This window comes from Netta rufina (genome assembly GCF_964035555.1).
Source record: "Netta rufina genome assembly, chromosome: 16".
Taxonomy (NCBI): domain Eukaryota; kingdom Metazoa; phylum Chordata; class Aves; order Anseriformes; family Anatidae; genus Netta; species Netta rufina.
In genome coordinates, this window is record NC_140140.1 from 15,921,215 (window position 1) to 15,934,361 (window position 13,147).

Below are 13,147 nucleotides of genomic sequence, written 5' to 3' on the forward strand. Positions count from 1 at the left end.
AACAATAAAGAGCTTTTGTAGGCAATGCCGTTGCCCTGCGCATCCTTTTGGGGGGGGGGTCTGGGGCCTACCGGGGCCTACCGGGGGGGGCCTGGGGCCTACCGGGGCCCAGCGGGGAGGTGTCTCCGGGGCCTACCGGGCCCGATGGCGCTGCGGAAGCGGCGGCGTGGGGCGGGTGCGGGCGTTGCCAAGGAAGTGACCGGAGAACGGGGCGGGGGGGGGGGGGGGGAGGCGGCGCCGCTCCGGCCCCGCCGCATCCGGTGCCGCGGGAGGAGGCGGCCGCGGGGCTCCATGGTGACGGCGCAGGTGAGAGCGGCGCGGCCCGGCCCGGCCCCGGGGGGTCCCCGTTTACCCCTCCCCCGGTCCCTCCCGGTGGGCCCAGGCCCGGGCCGGGGGCTCCCGGGCGGTGCCCGGCAGCGGGAGGCGAGCGGGGGCTCTGGGGGGGGTTGGAGCCGGGCGGTGGCCGGGGGCTGCGGGGAGGTCGGGGGGCACCGGGCCCGAGGAGGGGCTGAGAGGCACGGGGGGGGCTGAGCCCCAGGGCATCGTCGCCCCCCCCCCGGTACCTGGAAGGTTCACGCGGGGGAGCGGCGGTGGGATTCAGGGGGGCTCAGGGTGGTGCCTGGGAGGTGCGAGGTGAGGATTTGGGCACCGAGCCCCAAAATTCCCCAGATCTGTACCCAGATCTCCGCACCCCATGCGGGGAAGCCTCGTGAGGGCCGAGGCATTGGGGTCGCCCAGGTGTGCCACGACCTCGCTGCCAAATATCCCGACCAGAAGAGCCCGCGTTAGCCCACAGCCAGCCCACGGCAGGGCTCGTTTCCTCAGGAGCAGTCTGCTGTCGTAGAAAGGAACTCAAATGCTCCTTTTGCTCCCCACCTTGGTTACGTGGAGCCATCTTCCAACGCATTCCTTCAGCCCTGAGACCCAAAAGGATGCTCAGGGGACTGACCCGGGTCTCTTGAGACCTCCCTGCGTGAAGGAATCCCCGTGGCACAGAAGTTTGTGGTGCTGCAGCCTGCGCCGTGTCTCGCTGCCAGGCCCCTCTGGGCAGGCCCTGTCCAGCTCCGTCCTTGCAGGAGAGTTTCTGTGAGCACAAACACCACCAACTGGTTCTGCTCCTGGTCATGCAGCTGGGTGAGGCCGGGGAGAAACGTGATTTGATGTGCTGTGCTCCCTCAGGAAGCTTCACAGCAGCAGCTAAAATAAGGGGAGATGATTCGTGATAGGTTGTTATGAAAATAGCCCACATCGAGGGTAAGATAAATTATCTGGGTCTATAAAAAGAGACTTGCAAGTGAAACAGGGGAATGCATCAAAAGTTTAGGAAGCTCATATTGCTGAGATACACCCAGAGGAGCAGCAAACAAGCAGCACATTTTTTGTTAAAGGTATGTGTTGCCAAATCTGAACAGAACAGGTGCTGGACATTTCACTTTTAACTCCCAGGTGAGTATGTGCACAGCAATGTGTGCTCTTGAAAAACAAAGCAGCCAATGTGCAGATTAACTTAATCTTCATCATTTAATCCTAGTCAGCATCTATTTTGCAAGCTGCCCTTCTCATCAATGTTATATTTTGGATGTTAATTATATAAAATAGGACCAGGCTCCTCCTGTCAGAGTTTGTGCCTAATTTGAGTCTTTGCCAGTATGTACGCTCCCCGTGCAATGCAGATAAATGACGCGCTGCTTGTTTTGTGAGCTTGTCTCTTGTGAACTTGAACTGTAGGAATATCTCAGGTAGGTGGGGAAGGAGAAGCATCACAGAACCACAGCACACATTTATATATATGTAATTACTCATGATGAGTAGAGAGAGAGTTGCTTTTTCTGCTTCTGCAAGACTTGTCCCCATTTCAAGTGTTCTTTTCTGTTGGTATACCAAAATACATGTTCCCTGTGGGCCAGAAAATAAGGTCATCTTTATTTGGAGTTGTCAGCTAGGAGGGAAATGTTTTTCTTCAGTTGCAATCCCAAATTCCTGTCGCGGTTCCAGTGCAGCGTGCGGGTTGTTGAGCGCTTCTGGATGATTGTCCAGTTTGGGCAGCCCCACGCACGTTCCTCGTCTTCCTGCTGGTAACTTCTAAATGCTTTCATGGGAACAACGAGGGAGCAAGGCGCTTCCCTGCACAGCAGCAAGGAAATTCTGAAGGTCGTGTTGAGGTTTCCATACAATTCTTCAACATGTTTGTTTGTTCCTCTTGTGCTATTCTTTGTAGTGCAGATCTGCAGTCTGGGCGTTGAGATAGGAGCGTTCTGCTTCCTTCTTCAGTCCTCTAGCTCTGCTCTTGAAGTTCTCTGTCACCTTACTTGAGAAGCTCTCTGGAGACATGCAGTTACTGAGTAAAAACAGACTAAATCCATGGGCTGCTGCAGATCCAGCTGGTAGAAAGATGGATTTGGAAAAAAAAAAAAAAAAACTTCTTAGAAATCACACTGCATTTCTCAAGCTGTACCATTGAGATCTTCAGTGCGAGGCTGCCGCTTTAGCAGCAACGCAGTCCTTGTGCTCTGTTTTAAATGGCAGCTCGTGGTGCCAACTGCTGGGAAATGCAGCAGCACGTGTCTTCCTCTGCAGCCCGGAGTCATCAGCGGCTCGGGTCCCTGAGCTGGATTTGTGCACCGTGCCTTCAGGCTGGCGCTGAGCCTTGTGAGCCCGGTGGTCCCCGCTCAGCCGGTGCAGCAGAGCAGGAGTGTGGCGTGCAGGCAGTGTGGTTGGCATGCGTGAGCAGAGCTGGCTTTCATGGAAAATCCCCCTAAAAGTGTGTTTTTGAAAGAAAAACAACAGCATAGGTCTGTGCGAACAGTTGTGCTTGAAGGCTCTCAGGCACACAGGGTTGTTTTCTGTTTCCTATAAAAGCAGACGCACGAGCTCTAGCTGAGGAACACATTGGTTTGCAGAATCCTGTCCCAGAGGGTGATCACGTTAGAGAAAGACGAGGGTGGCCTCAGAGGACTGCGAGCTTTATGAAATGTTTGGAAGTGATATGGAAGGAGCTTAAACTCACCTTCAGAAGGCTGAGAAGGGCAAACTTGGAAGGTGTCTGCTTCGCACCCTCATGTCCTCTGACTGCTTGAGCATTAGGCGAGGCGTACCGTGGGTCGTTCCACCTTTAGAGCTTTCCCTTCTATTCTCTGCTGGATACAGGCTGGAAATGCCACCTCTGTTCTAATGCTCCTCTTAGCTGCCAACGGATTTTGGAGTCCAGCTCACTGGGGTGATTTGGTCCCCTGGCTGGTTTGGCTTACAGTATCTGCAAGCCTTGGAACGCTGCTACACTTGGCTGCCGTAACGCTCTACTTTGCAGCCAGCTAGAGACGTGGGAAAACTTTGGGGTAACCATTATTTTCCTTCACTTGACAGAAAAGTAAAAGTAACATCAGTTTTCCCAGGTGTGGAAACGGAACGTTTGGGGGTGGGATGCCTGGAAATGGACGAACCATTTAATGATTTTGTCTTGAAGCCTCGCAGCTGCTGTAGCCCAATTAAAGATCTATTATGCTGTAGGTAGGCTTCAGAAAGTGACTTTAAAAGTTTTAATGCAGAAGACATAAAAGCATTTGGGCAGCGTTCCAGGGAACCGCTGTCACTAAAGAAAACCCAGGCATAGGTTCTAAACCTCTTGTGTCAGGATGGTCCTGATGATGCATCACATCACATCACGTGTGAGAAGACTGTAATATAAAGGTGGCCTCATAAAAACGAGACGTTTTTGTCAATACGTAGGAGGTGTAAAAAGAGGCAACTCTGAAAATACTATATTTGTGCTTTGTAATCTCTCGACTGTTGGTAGGTAGGTGAAGCACGCAGGTGAATCACCGGCTGATTTCCTTTCATGAGCCTGCAGCTGCGTTCTGAGCAATATGGACAGAGCAGGTCTGTGCTGGATTTTCAAAGCACAGGACTTAAAACAAAAAGCTAAACTGCAAAGGGAATCAGTGGCAAGGAGTTACATCATTTTTATAAATAGTTTAAAAAGCGTTATTATTTTTAAAGGTCAAGAAAAGGATCTCTGCCAACTGCAAAGGTGAGATTCGATGAAGATTCTTAGCAGCAGAGCTGCTGTATAACTGATACTGACAGGCTTTGGTGAAATAATACTGTCTTGGCTCAGGCCTTTTTTTTAATTTTTATGTTGTCCTTAATTGTTATTCTTCAAAATCCCTCAGAACGTAATGCAAAATTCTGCTTGAATAGATGAGTCAAATATTGGCTCTGTGCAGCAAACTGCCTTCATATATATGCCTTCCTTGTTTCTGTTCTAGGTTTCTAGCACTGGATCAGCCATTGATCAGAACACGCCAGCCACAGCCCTGCTGTCATGTCTAAGTTAAAGAGCTCTGAGTCTGTTCGGGTGGTGGTACGATGCCGGCCGATGAACAGCAAAGAGAAGGTGGCTTCGTATGAAAAAGTCGTTAACGTGGACGTCAAATTAGGGCAGGTCTCAGTGAAGAATCCGCGGGGAACATCTCATGAACTGCCTAAAACTTTCACCTTCGATGCTGTGTACGACTGGAATTCCAAGCAGGTTGAACTCTACGATGAGACCTTCAGACCTCTCGTGGACTCTGTGCTGCAAGGTTTTAACGGGACAATCTTTGCGTATGGGCAGACTGGAACGGGAAAAACATACACGATGGAGGGGGTGCGTGGTGATCCCGAAAAAAGAGGCGTCATCCCCAATTCATTTGATCACATCTTCACCCACATCTCTAGATCCCAAAATCAGCAATACCTAGTTAGAGCTTCTTACTTGGAAATATACCAAGAAGAAATCAGAGACTTGTTATCAAAGGATCAATCCAAACGGCTGGAGTTAAAAGAGAGGCCGGATACAGGTGTGTATGTTAAGGATTTGTCCTCCTTTGTTACAAAAAGTGTCAAAGAGATAGAGCACGTCATGAACGTGGGAAACCAAAATCGCTCAGTTGGTGCCACCAACATGAACGAGCACAGCTCTCGGTCTCACGCCATTTTTGTGATCACCATTGAATGCAGCGAGCTGGGACTTGATGGAGAGAATCACATCCGTGTCGGAAAACTCAACCTGGTAGACCTCGCGGGCAGCGAGCGCCAAGCTAAGACTGGAGCACAGGGGGAAAGGTTAAAGGAAGCTACTAAAATCAATCTCTCTCTTTCAGCTTTGGGCAATGTGATATCTGCCCTAGTAGATGGCAAAAGCACACACATTCCATACCGGGACTCAAAGCTAACTAGGTTACTTCAAGACTCGTTAGGTGGCAATGCCAAGACTGTGATGGTGGCCAATATAGGCCCTGCCTCCTACAACGTAGAGGAGACTCTTACAACACTAAGGTATGCCAATCGTGCCAAAAACATCAAGAACAAGCCGAGAGTGAATGAGGATCCTAAGGATGCTCTGCTACGCGAATTCCAGGAAGAAATTGCTCGACTCAAGGCGCAGTTGGAAAAACGGTCCATTGGGAAAAGAAAGAGGAGGGAAAGGAGAAGAGAGGGTGGGGAAGAGGAGGAGGATACTGAAGAGGGTGAGGATGAAGGAGACGACAAAGATGACTATTGGAGGGAGCAACAAGAAAAGCTGGAGATTGAAAAGAAAGCCATTGTTGAGGATCACAGCTTGGTAGCAGAAGAAAAGATGAGACTGCTGAAAGAGAAGGAAAAGAAAATGGAGGACCTGAGACGAGAGAAGGAAGCAACAGAAATGTTGAGTGCTAAAATCAAGGTAGAATTCTTCCTCGTCATACTTTCATACTTTTTAAAGCAATTTATTTAGGCTGTGGGGAGAATAGCAGGTTTCCCAGTTAGGAAAGGTATTTCAAAAGAAGTTTCCAGAATAGTGGTTTGTGTTTAATCAGATTTTAAAATAAACTGTTTCTAGACAGAAGTTGAAATTCCCTTTGTTTCCGCCATTAATTAGGAACCTCAATATTCATGAGTTGCTGCATTGTTCTTATGTGCTGATCTTGTAAGATCTTAAGCAATCATCACAATGAAATGTGATGATGCATCTTTTCTCAAGCTGTAGCACAAAAAAAAAGCTTCATTCTGCAACAGATCATTAACAAGATTTTATATGAGAGTACACATTTTCGTTCTTCAGATTGGCCACGTTACAGCAGTGTGTAATTCCAAGCAAGTTACTGTTTCATTTATCCCCCAGTTTTACATGAATTGTTAGAAATAGTAATGCTCATAGCAGGTAACTTAAGAGAGGGCTGCCCTCGTGAAGCTGTCTGTAAATGAGAGAAAGTCACATCCTGTGGAAAAGACTTGTTAACTGGTCACTGAGAGGGAAACTTATGACCGTGTTTTCTTTCAGGCAATGGAAAGCAAACTTCTGGTGGGAGGAAAAAATATTGTGGATCATACAAATGAACAGCAGAAAATCCTGGAACAGAAACGACAGGAAATTGCGGAACAGGTACAAGGAAGAACATTTGTTATTTTTGTATAAAAGCCTTGCTGTGGAACTTCTATAAAACATTGTATCAGGAGAAAGGTAAGAAAGTTTGCACAGGGTTAACCCTGAAATTGATTTGATGGCAATCATAAATCTCAAAAAAGGTCAAGGGCTTGTGTACTATTTGTTGTTGTATGAAATATGTAGATAAGGCTTATAATATTTTTCTTCCAGCTTTTCCCATTAAAGATTTATATTCCATCTTAATTGGATATGTCTGTAAGTGAAGAAATAATTGGAAGGCCTCAGGGAGTGACAGTTCAACTGTTAACTCGAGGGAAGGGGTGTTTACTATGTGACAGAAGCTTATTTTCTGTTACGCATTTTCTGATGGTAATTCATTAAGTGCAATGATTAGTATGAATAGATTTTTAAAAAAATCTAACCACAACATTTCATTCCTTTAATTGAAACCTGAGCGCTTACTCACCCTATCTGATTCCAATAGACCCTTCACCAAAATAAAGACAAAGAAGAGCTAATGCTTCTGGTATTTCTAAGGCAGGAGATAGGAAGAACTAGAAGCTAAAGCAAAAGCCCTGGAACCCAGGGAAGTAAAAACATCCTAAGTGTTGGTCTCATGTGTGTCAGCCTGGAGGTGGCAATGCAATTGTGGTCGCTAACATTGTACATCACATTCTTCAGAAACGTCGGGAGCGAGAAATCCAGCAGCAGATGGAAAGTCGGGATGAGGAAACACTAGAGCTGAAGGAGACCTATAGTTCTCTTCAGCAAGAGGTGGACATAAAGACCAAAAAACTCAAAAAGGTAACAAGAAAATTCTTTCATGTCCACTGGGTTAGGAATAAAACCAACTTGTGTGTGAAACTGAGAGGAACATTGGCAAGTTATGACTTCAGCTCTTGTTGTCTGTTCCAGTTATTTTCCAAGCTGCAAGCTGTGAAGGCAGAGATCCATGATCTCCAAGAAGAGCACATCAAGGAGCGCCAGGAACTGGAGCAGACCCAGAATGAACTTACCAGGGAACTAAAGCTAAAGTAAGTCCCGTCACTTTGTTTCTTGTCAGTTAACTTTAACAGAGACGGTTTCTTATGGGGGGAGTGAAAGGAAGGACTGTTCTGCACATGCTTGTGGAATGATTTCAACAAGAGAAAGCCAAAAAATTCCTCCTTTTCCATGGCTATATTAAGTCAGCGCGAGAGGAGCAATAGAGAAAATCGTCTGCTGACTGTGTTTCTTGTGTATTTCCTGTTGTTGTGGTTTTATGTAGGCACTTGATTATTGAAAACTTTATTCCTTTGGAAGAAAAGAATAAGATCATGAACAGATCATTCTTTGATGAAGAGGAAGACCAGTGGAAACTGCATCCCATCACCCGGCTGGAGTGAGTGTACTTCTAATCTTTTATGTAGGATCTAGGTCACATAAAGCCCTCTAGCTGCTAAGAACAAGGTACCCCAACAGAAGGATCGAATTGGGGATATAAAACATCCCTCCAAGTTCTTAGCTTCTTGTTGAATTATAAAACAAAGATATTCGTCTGAGTAGGTTGAATAAAATAGGAATGCACAATTAGGAAAATTCTTGGAAGATTAAGATTTGTCTTCTAGATGAGCCTAGTAATGAGCCCAGTAATAATATGTAGCATATACGTAATTCTCCACACGCCACTGAAGTAGCAGTAAATTCCTATTGTATTTGTTTCTTAGATGAGTAGAAAAGCTCTCAAAAATTAAGTGAGAGCTGTGGGTATATCCTGAATCTCTACAGAGGAAGTTCTCTAAAGCAAATTTGGTAAGCAGGGAGCAACCAAGTGCATCTGTGGTCTGTATGATAAAAAACAAACAAACAAAAAAAAACAACTATAGAGATACCCTGCTTTGTGCAGGGAACAGATGACAAGGGATAACTGCTTTATCTTGTTGAGTGACTGGTGAGAGCTGTTCTTGGAAATGCAATCTAGGTTGTTTCTGCTCTCTTGAAACATATTTCCATGTGGAATTTGCAGATGTTGTGGCTCATAAATTCCAAGAAGAGTTTTTGGTTCTGGTGTATAATAGACTGAGTATCTGTGTTTCTCTAGTAACCAGCAAATGATGAAAAGACCGGTGTCTGCTGTAGGATACAAAAGGCCACTAAGCCAGCACGCCAGGACGTCCATGATGATTCGTCCAGAAGCTCGGTACAGGGTAAGCCCAGACGTGGTGACAACTTTCAAATGTTCGCCTTCCTGGTCAGGGGAATGTGATTTCAGAGGATTGTTAGTTCTTCTGTGGGACGTACATTTTTACAGTGTCCTGGATAGATTTATAAAGTACTTCAGAATATGCTTTGGGGGGAAAAGAAACTATTTGCATGAAAACATGCAGGCTTTGATTTTGCTTCTACTTTCCCAGGCAGAGAATATTGTATTACTGGAACTCGACATGCCCAGCCGAACAACAAGAGACTATGAAGGACCAGCCATCGCTCCCAAAGTTCAGGCTGCTCTAGAAGCAGCTCTGCAGGATGAAGATGAGATACAGGTGGATGCTTCGACCTTTGAGAGCACTTCAAATAAAAAACCAAAAGCCAGGTGAGCTGAATTTTTAGTAAGCAGACTAGCCAGCAGCAAAGGGACAAAGCTAATTGCTGTCTGTCTGCAGTTCTCATCAGTAAAGCTATGGCTAATGTGGCTGTAAAGCAGAGATAGAGAGAGAAGGGAACATAGGACAGTAGAGAAAGATGAGACTGATTAGAGTATAAATCCAGTAAAAAAAATTGGAAGTTTAATTTTGATGAGTAACAGGTGACATTGTTGGGGCTTTTTTGTTTATTTTTTTTTCATTTTTACTTCTTCAGGCCTAAAACTGGAAGGAAATCAGGGGGATCCTCTTCAGCAGGCACCCATAGTTCTCAGCTCTACCCACAGTCCCGAGGGCTGGTTCCAAAGTAAAACCAGCAATTCCTCTCCAGGGCGTGAACAGCCTTTGCCTTCTGAGAGCAGAGACAAGTAAAAACCTGCAGAGAGACCTCCCAGCCAGACTCCAACCCCCTTCCCCTGGAGGTGGCCTCTTTGCTGTTTAACTGACTTGTGCCAGTCCAGGTGCACTGAGCCACAGGAAGATACGTGCTTGCAGTTCAGCATTTGGCCTCTGTGGGAAACAGATTTTAGTTAGGAAATCAGAAATGCATGAGGTACGTTACAGTGTATTAGAAGCAATGGGAAGCATGGGGATCACCTCACAGCATCACCGTCTCTCCTTCTGCACTAGCCCTCTTGCTGCACTGGGCTTTTTTGCTGTTGGGCAATAAGAAGACAGAGTTGAAAGTCATCTCAACAGAACCACGGCTCCAGAGCTTCATAGTGAGAACCAAATGAGGTTAAAAAGCAAAGGATTTATCCAAACTTGACTAGGTGCACATTTTTTCCTCTTCCTGCTTGAAAGGCTGGCATCATCCTTTGGGGTTAAGAAGTTGGTCTGACCAGGCAGAATGGCAGCTGTCAGCATGTATTCACCACCAGATAGCTGTGCCTCCCTTTAGAACTGTAGGACAAGAAGGGGTCTTGAAAGCAACTTTGTACTCGGTAGAAAGGAAGCAATAGAAATTGAAGTCCTTTACTTGTTTACAGGCGTAAGTAAGAGCTCCTCCAAACTGACCTCCTGCAGACCTCACCCCTACCAACAGGAACCACCTTGTCAAAGAATTCATCTGCATACCAGTGCCAGCTCCACAGCTTTCTTCCTCTCTGTTGCTTCCATCTTTACCCCTGGCTTTTGACACCAGTATCCACACCAAGCCTGAACGGGGGGCGGCGCACGGCCATTTGCTCAAATCTCCCCCTGTTCACAGGAAATGTGGCGTTGGCATGGAGCTAACTGCCCAGCAGGCTCCTAGGGCTGGCTCTGCTCTCCCCCGTAAGCTGGGTGGAACGTAGAGCACCTTGATGAGAAGCTGGCTTTTGAGCGCACTGTTCTTGTGAGTATGGCCCCTCCTAAGTGTCTCAGGAGGTTCAGCACACGGTACCCCTTGTGCCTCACCTGGGTCACGTTAGAAGCTTTTCCTTTGCACCTCCTGGAGCATGCAGGGCCCGGTGGGAGCAAAAGCACACGTAACCGAGTCTGGGTAATGGAATCTGGCATTAAATCCAGGGGCTGTACTTTGAAAACAAGGGAGGAAGAACTCCTGCTTTTGATGGTCTCTCTGCAAGCTGCCCTATGACTACAGCAGGCTGCTGTAATGCTGCAGGCTTGTGTGGCGGGGTTGAGGGAGATGGAACTGCCGTGTTGAAGACAGAGTAAGGTGTCCCTGTCTAGTGTCTCGCAGCTCATTTGTAAGTTTTAGTTCATTGTATATTGAGACTTGGGATGTTATTTTTCCTGGTTGCTGTTGCCTGTCACCCTATGAATGTTTTTACCTATTTCCTCTCCTTCACTGATGACTTTCTCCAGACTGACATGTGTGAGTGTATGAGGACTTGCCTGGTTTTAGAAATGCTCTGATATATGGACTCTGCCTTGTGTGCTCGTTACGTATCTGCTGAGTGACTTCATCCAGGCTGGAGAACTCCATTGTGTCTGACCCCCATGAGCAGAAGGAACTGCACACTCAGCACAGCTCACCTCTGCATCTTGCGGGCATGGTGCCTCGGTGAGCCAGCTGCCCAGGTGGGCCCCGAAAAACTCCAAGTCAGCTGCTCTGGTTCATGGAGTGCTTTTCTGGATCACAAGATCAATACACACGCACACACATATTTTAGTTTTGGTGGAGGAAAGAGGAGTTTGGCCATAACCGAGAGAGAATCACCAGACAAATTTCAAGCAGAAGATGGAAAGCTGGTATAATCTTCCTTTTTATAAAGCACTGTTTGTGTACAGAGAGCCTTTTACTTAGCTCTTGTTGTATAATGTAACGTCAACTTCTCTTCCCTCTCCTCCGTCTCTCCCTAGCACATAATATTCTGTACCTTGACATTTTAAAAGATGATTGTATGCTGTAAGTGCTCAGAGAACTGAAGTGAAACAAGGGGGTTCTACAACCTGTACTAGCAAGGTAATATAGACGCCTGTATGTCCATACCTACGTGTATGTTTTACGGGAAGCTGCATCCACAGCCACGTGTGTTTGCACATGCGCACACTGCCTCAGTTACTTCTGTTCCATAGGGAATCCTACGTTACACTCATATGCTGGAAACTCCCCTTGTGGCAGGACTGGTACAGTGGAAATCACAGTGCAAACCCAAACCGTTCTCATTTTAGTACTGATAAGCTAGCTGGTAAATATGTCGGAAAGGCTCTGCTTTTAATTCTGTAGAAATTCATTAGCAAGGTAAAAGAAACTCAGTGAGGTGGAAAAAGAATAAAATTGCATATTTAGTCATTGTATTTAAATCGGAGCAGTGGGTAGAGATTTGGTTAGCGTGTTCACGGGCAATCCCAGATTGTTACAGAAGCTGTTAGATTCTCATTTTGATGGACGTACCCTTGACCAGATACTCGGTGGCACTGATATTAAGATAAAATACATTGTCTTAAGCTCTACAAAATGTACTGAACTCTGTGTTGAAATTTTTAAGAAACATTCCTGCCAAGTTTGCGTGCCTCTGGCTGTTATCTGAACCATCTGGGCTTCCTGCAGGTTAACAGCCAAAGACAGGAAATCCAGCAGACTCCTGGAAGAGGCCCTTGGACCTGGTGCGCAGTCACAGCTTTTTCATAGGAATGTTTCACATCCTTCTCATCTTTGCTCTGATCTGTATAGTGGGATCTGTTTTTTTTTTTTTTTTCTAAAGTGACCTGCAGCAAAAGCAGCCCCTTGTCCCCAGAAGCAAGCACCACATGACACTGAAGTGTAGGAGTTAAAGCACTTTCTTAAAATCCTTAACATAGAGGTAGCACCTTTTTAAAAATATTTGCATGCTGCTTGACTCTTCTAAAACACACGCATACCTCTGTGATAGCACCTTGGATTACACTGGTGCATTACACAGATCAGATCAAACTTCTCTTATTTTTTTAGCTGTAGTAGGCCTGCCTTCACTGCACATGGAGCACTTGCCAAGTTTCAGAGAGGCACCTGTACAGCTGGATCTACTCTTCTACCTCTCTTCTACCCGCAGCGTTTAACATGCACCAGGTTTTAGGTTGTTTCTGTTGAAACACAAATTGGAAAACTCAACCTGCAAAAGCTATAGGAGGCTGAAATGGAACTGAAGGGCAAGCCCTGGTCCTGGCTGCTCACCGTGGGTTTAACTCTGAGTGGTCCAGGCGCTTACTACCTCTTAAATTCCTCATTTTTTTTGAACCCAAGGCCCGAGGTTCTCCTCACAGGCACGGCGGTGTCGCAGAGCTCCCAGAGAGCTCCCAGAGCCCTCCAAGCTCCTCAGAGCCACACTGAGCCCAGGCGCCTCTCGGGTGGTTGAACCCTTCCCATACTTTCACTTTTTGTATTTATTTGTACCACCTTTTCGGTCCAGCAGTGCCAGGCCGCCCCACACAGAGCTTCGGGGCACCGCAGCGCGCCCGTTATCACCGTTAATCTGTGAGGGGGGCGGCCGGGCGCGGGGACTTCGTGCTCTACAGAAGCCTCGGGGCGAGCAGCGGGGCCGCCAGGCGCTGAGCCAAACGCCCCCGAGCCGCGGCGGCGCCCCCGGTGGGGCCGTGCCCGGTCCCGGTCCCGCTCCGCGGCCTGAGGCGAGGCCGGGCCCTCAGCGCCCCTCAGCCACCAGGCGAGGCCCGCGGCCCGCCCGCCATACCGCGC

At 47.2% G+C, this 13,147-nt stretch overlaps 1 protein-coding gene across 2 annotated transcripts; it reads left to right on the plus strand.

Moving 5' to 3' along the window:
- The first annotated feature begins 262 nt into the window (after positions 1-262).
- KIF3B (kinesin family member 3B) lies at positions 263-10,895 on the plus strand. Of its 2 annotated transcripts, none has more exons than XM_084296792.1 (9): positions 263-306; positions 4,266-5,704; positions 6,302-6,403; positions 7,088-7,210; positions 7,322-7,440; positions 7,674-7,787; positions 8,487-8,592; positions 8,800-8,978; positions 9,245-10,895. In XM_084296792.1, the coding sequence occupies exons 2-9, from the start codon at positions 4,322-4,324 to the stop codon at positions 9,336-9,338; spliced, it is 2,220 nt and encodes a 739-aa protein (XP_084152918.1). In that variant the 5' UTR covers positions 263-306; positions 4,266-4,321; the 3' UTR covers positions 9,339-10,895. The 2 variants fall into 2 exon arrangements, with proteins under 2 accessions (XP_084152918.1, XP_084152919.1); XM_084296793.1 differs by having other exon boundaries at positions 10,017-10,895.
- The last annotated feature ends 2,252 nt before the right edge of the window (positions 10,896-13,147 follow it).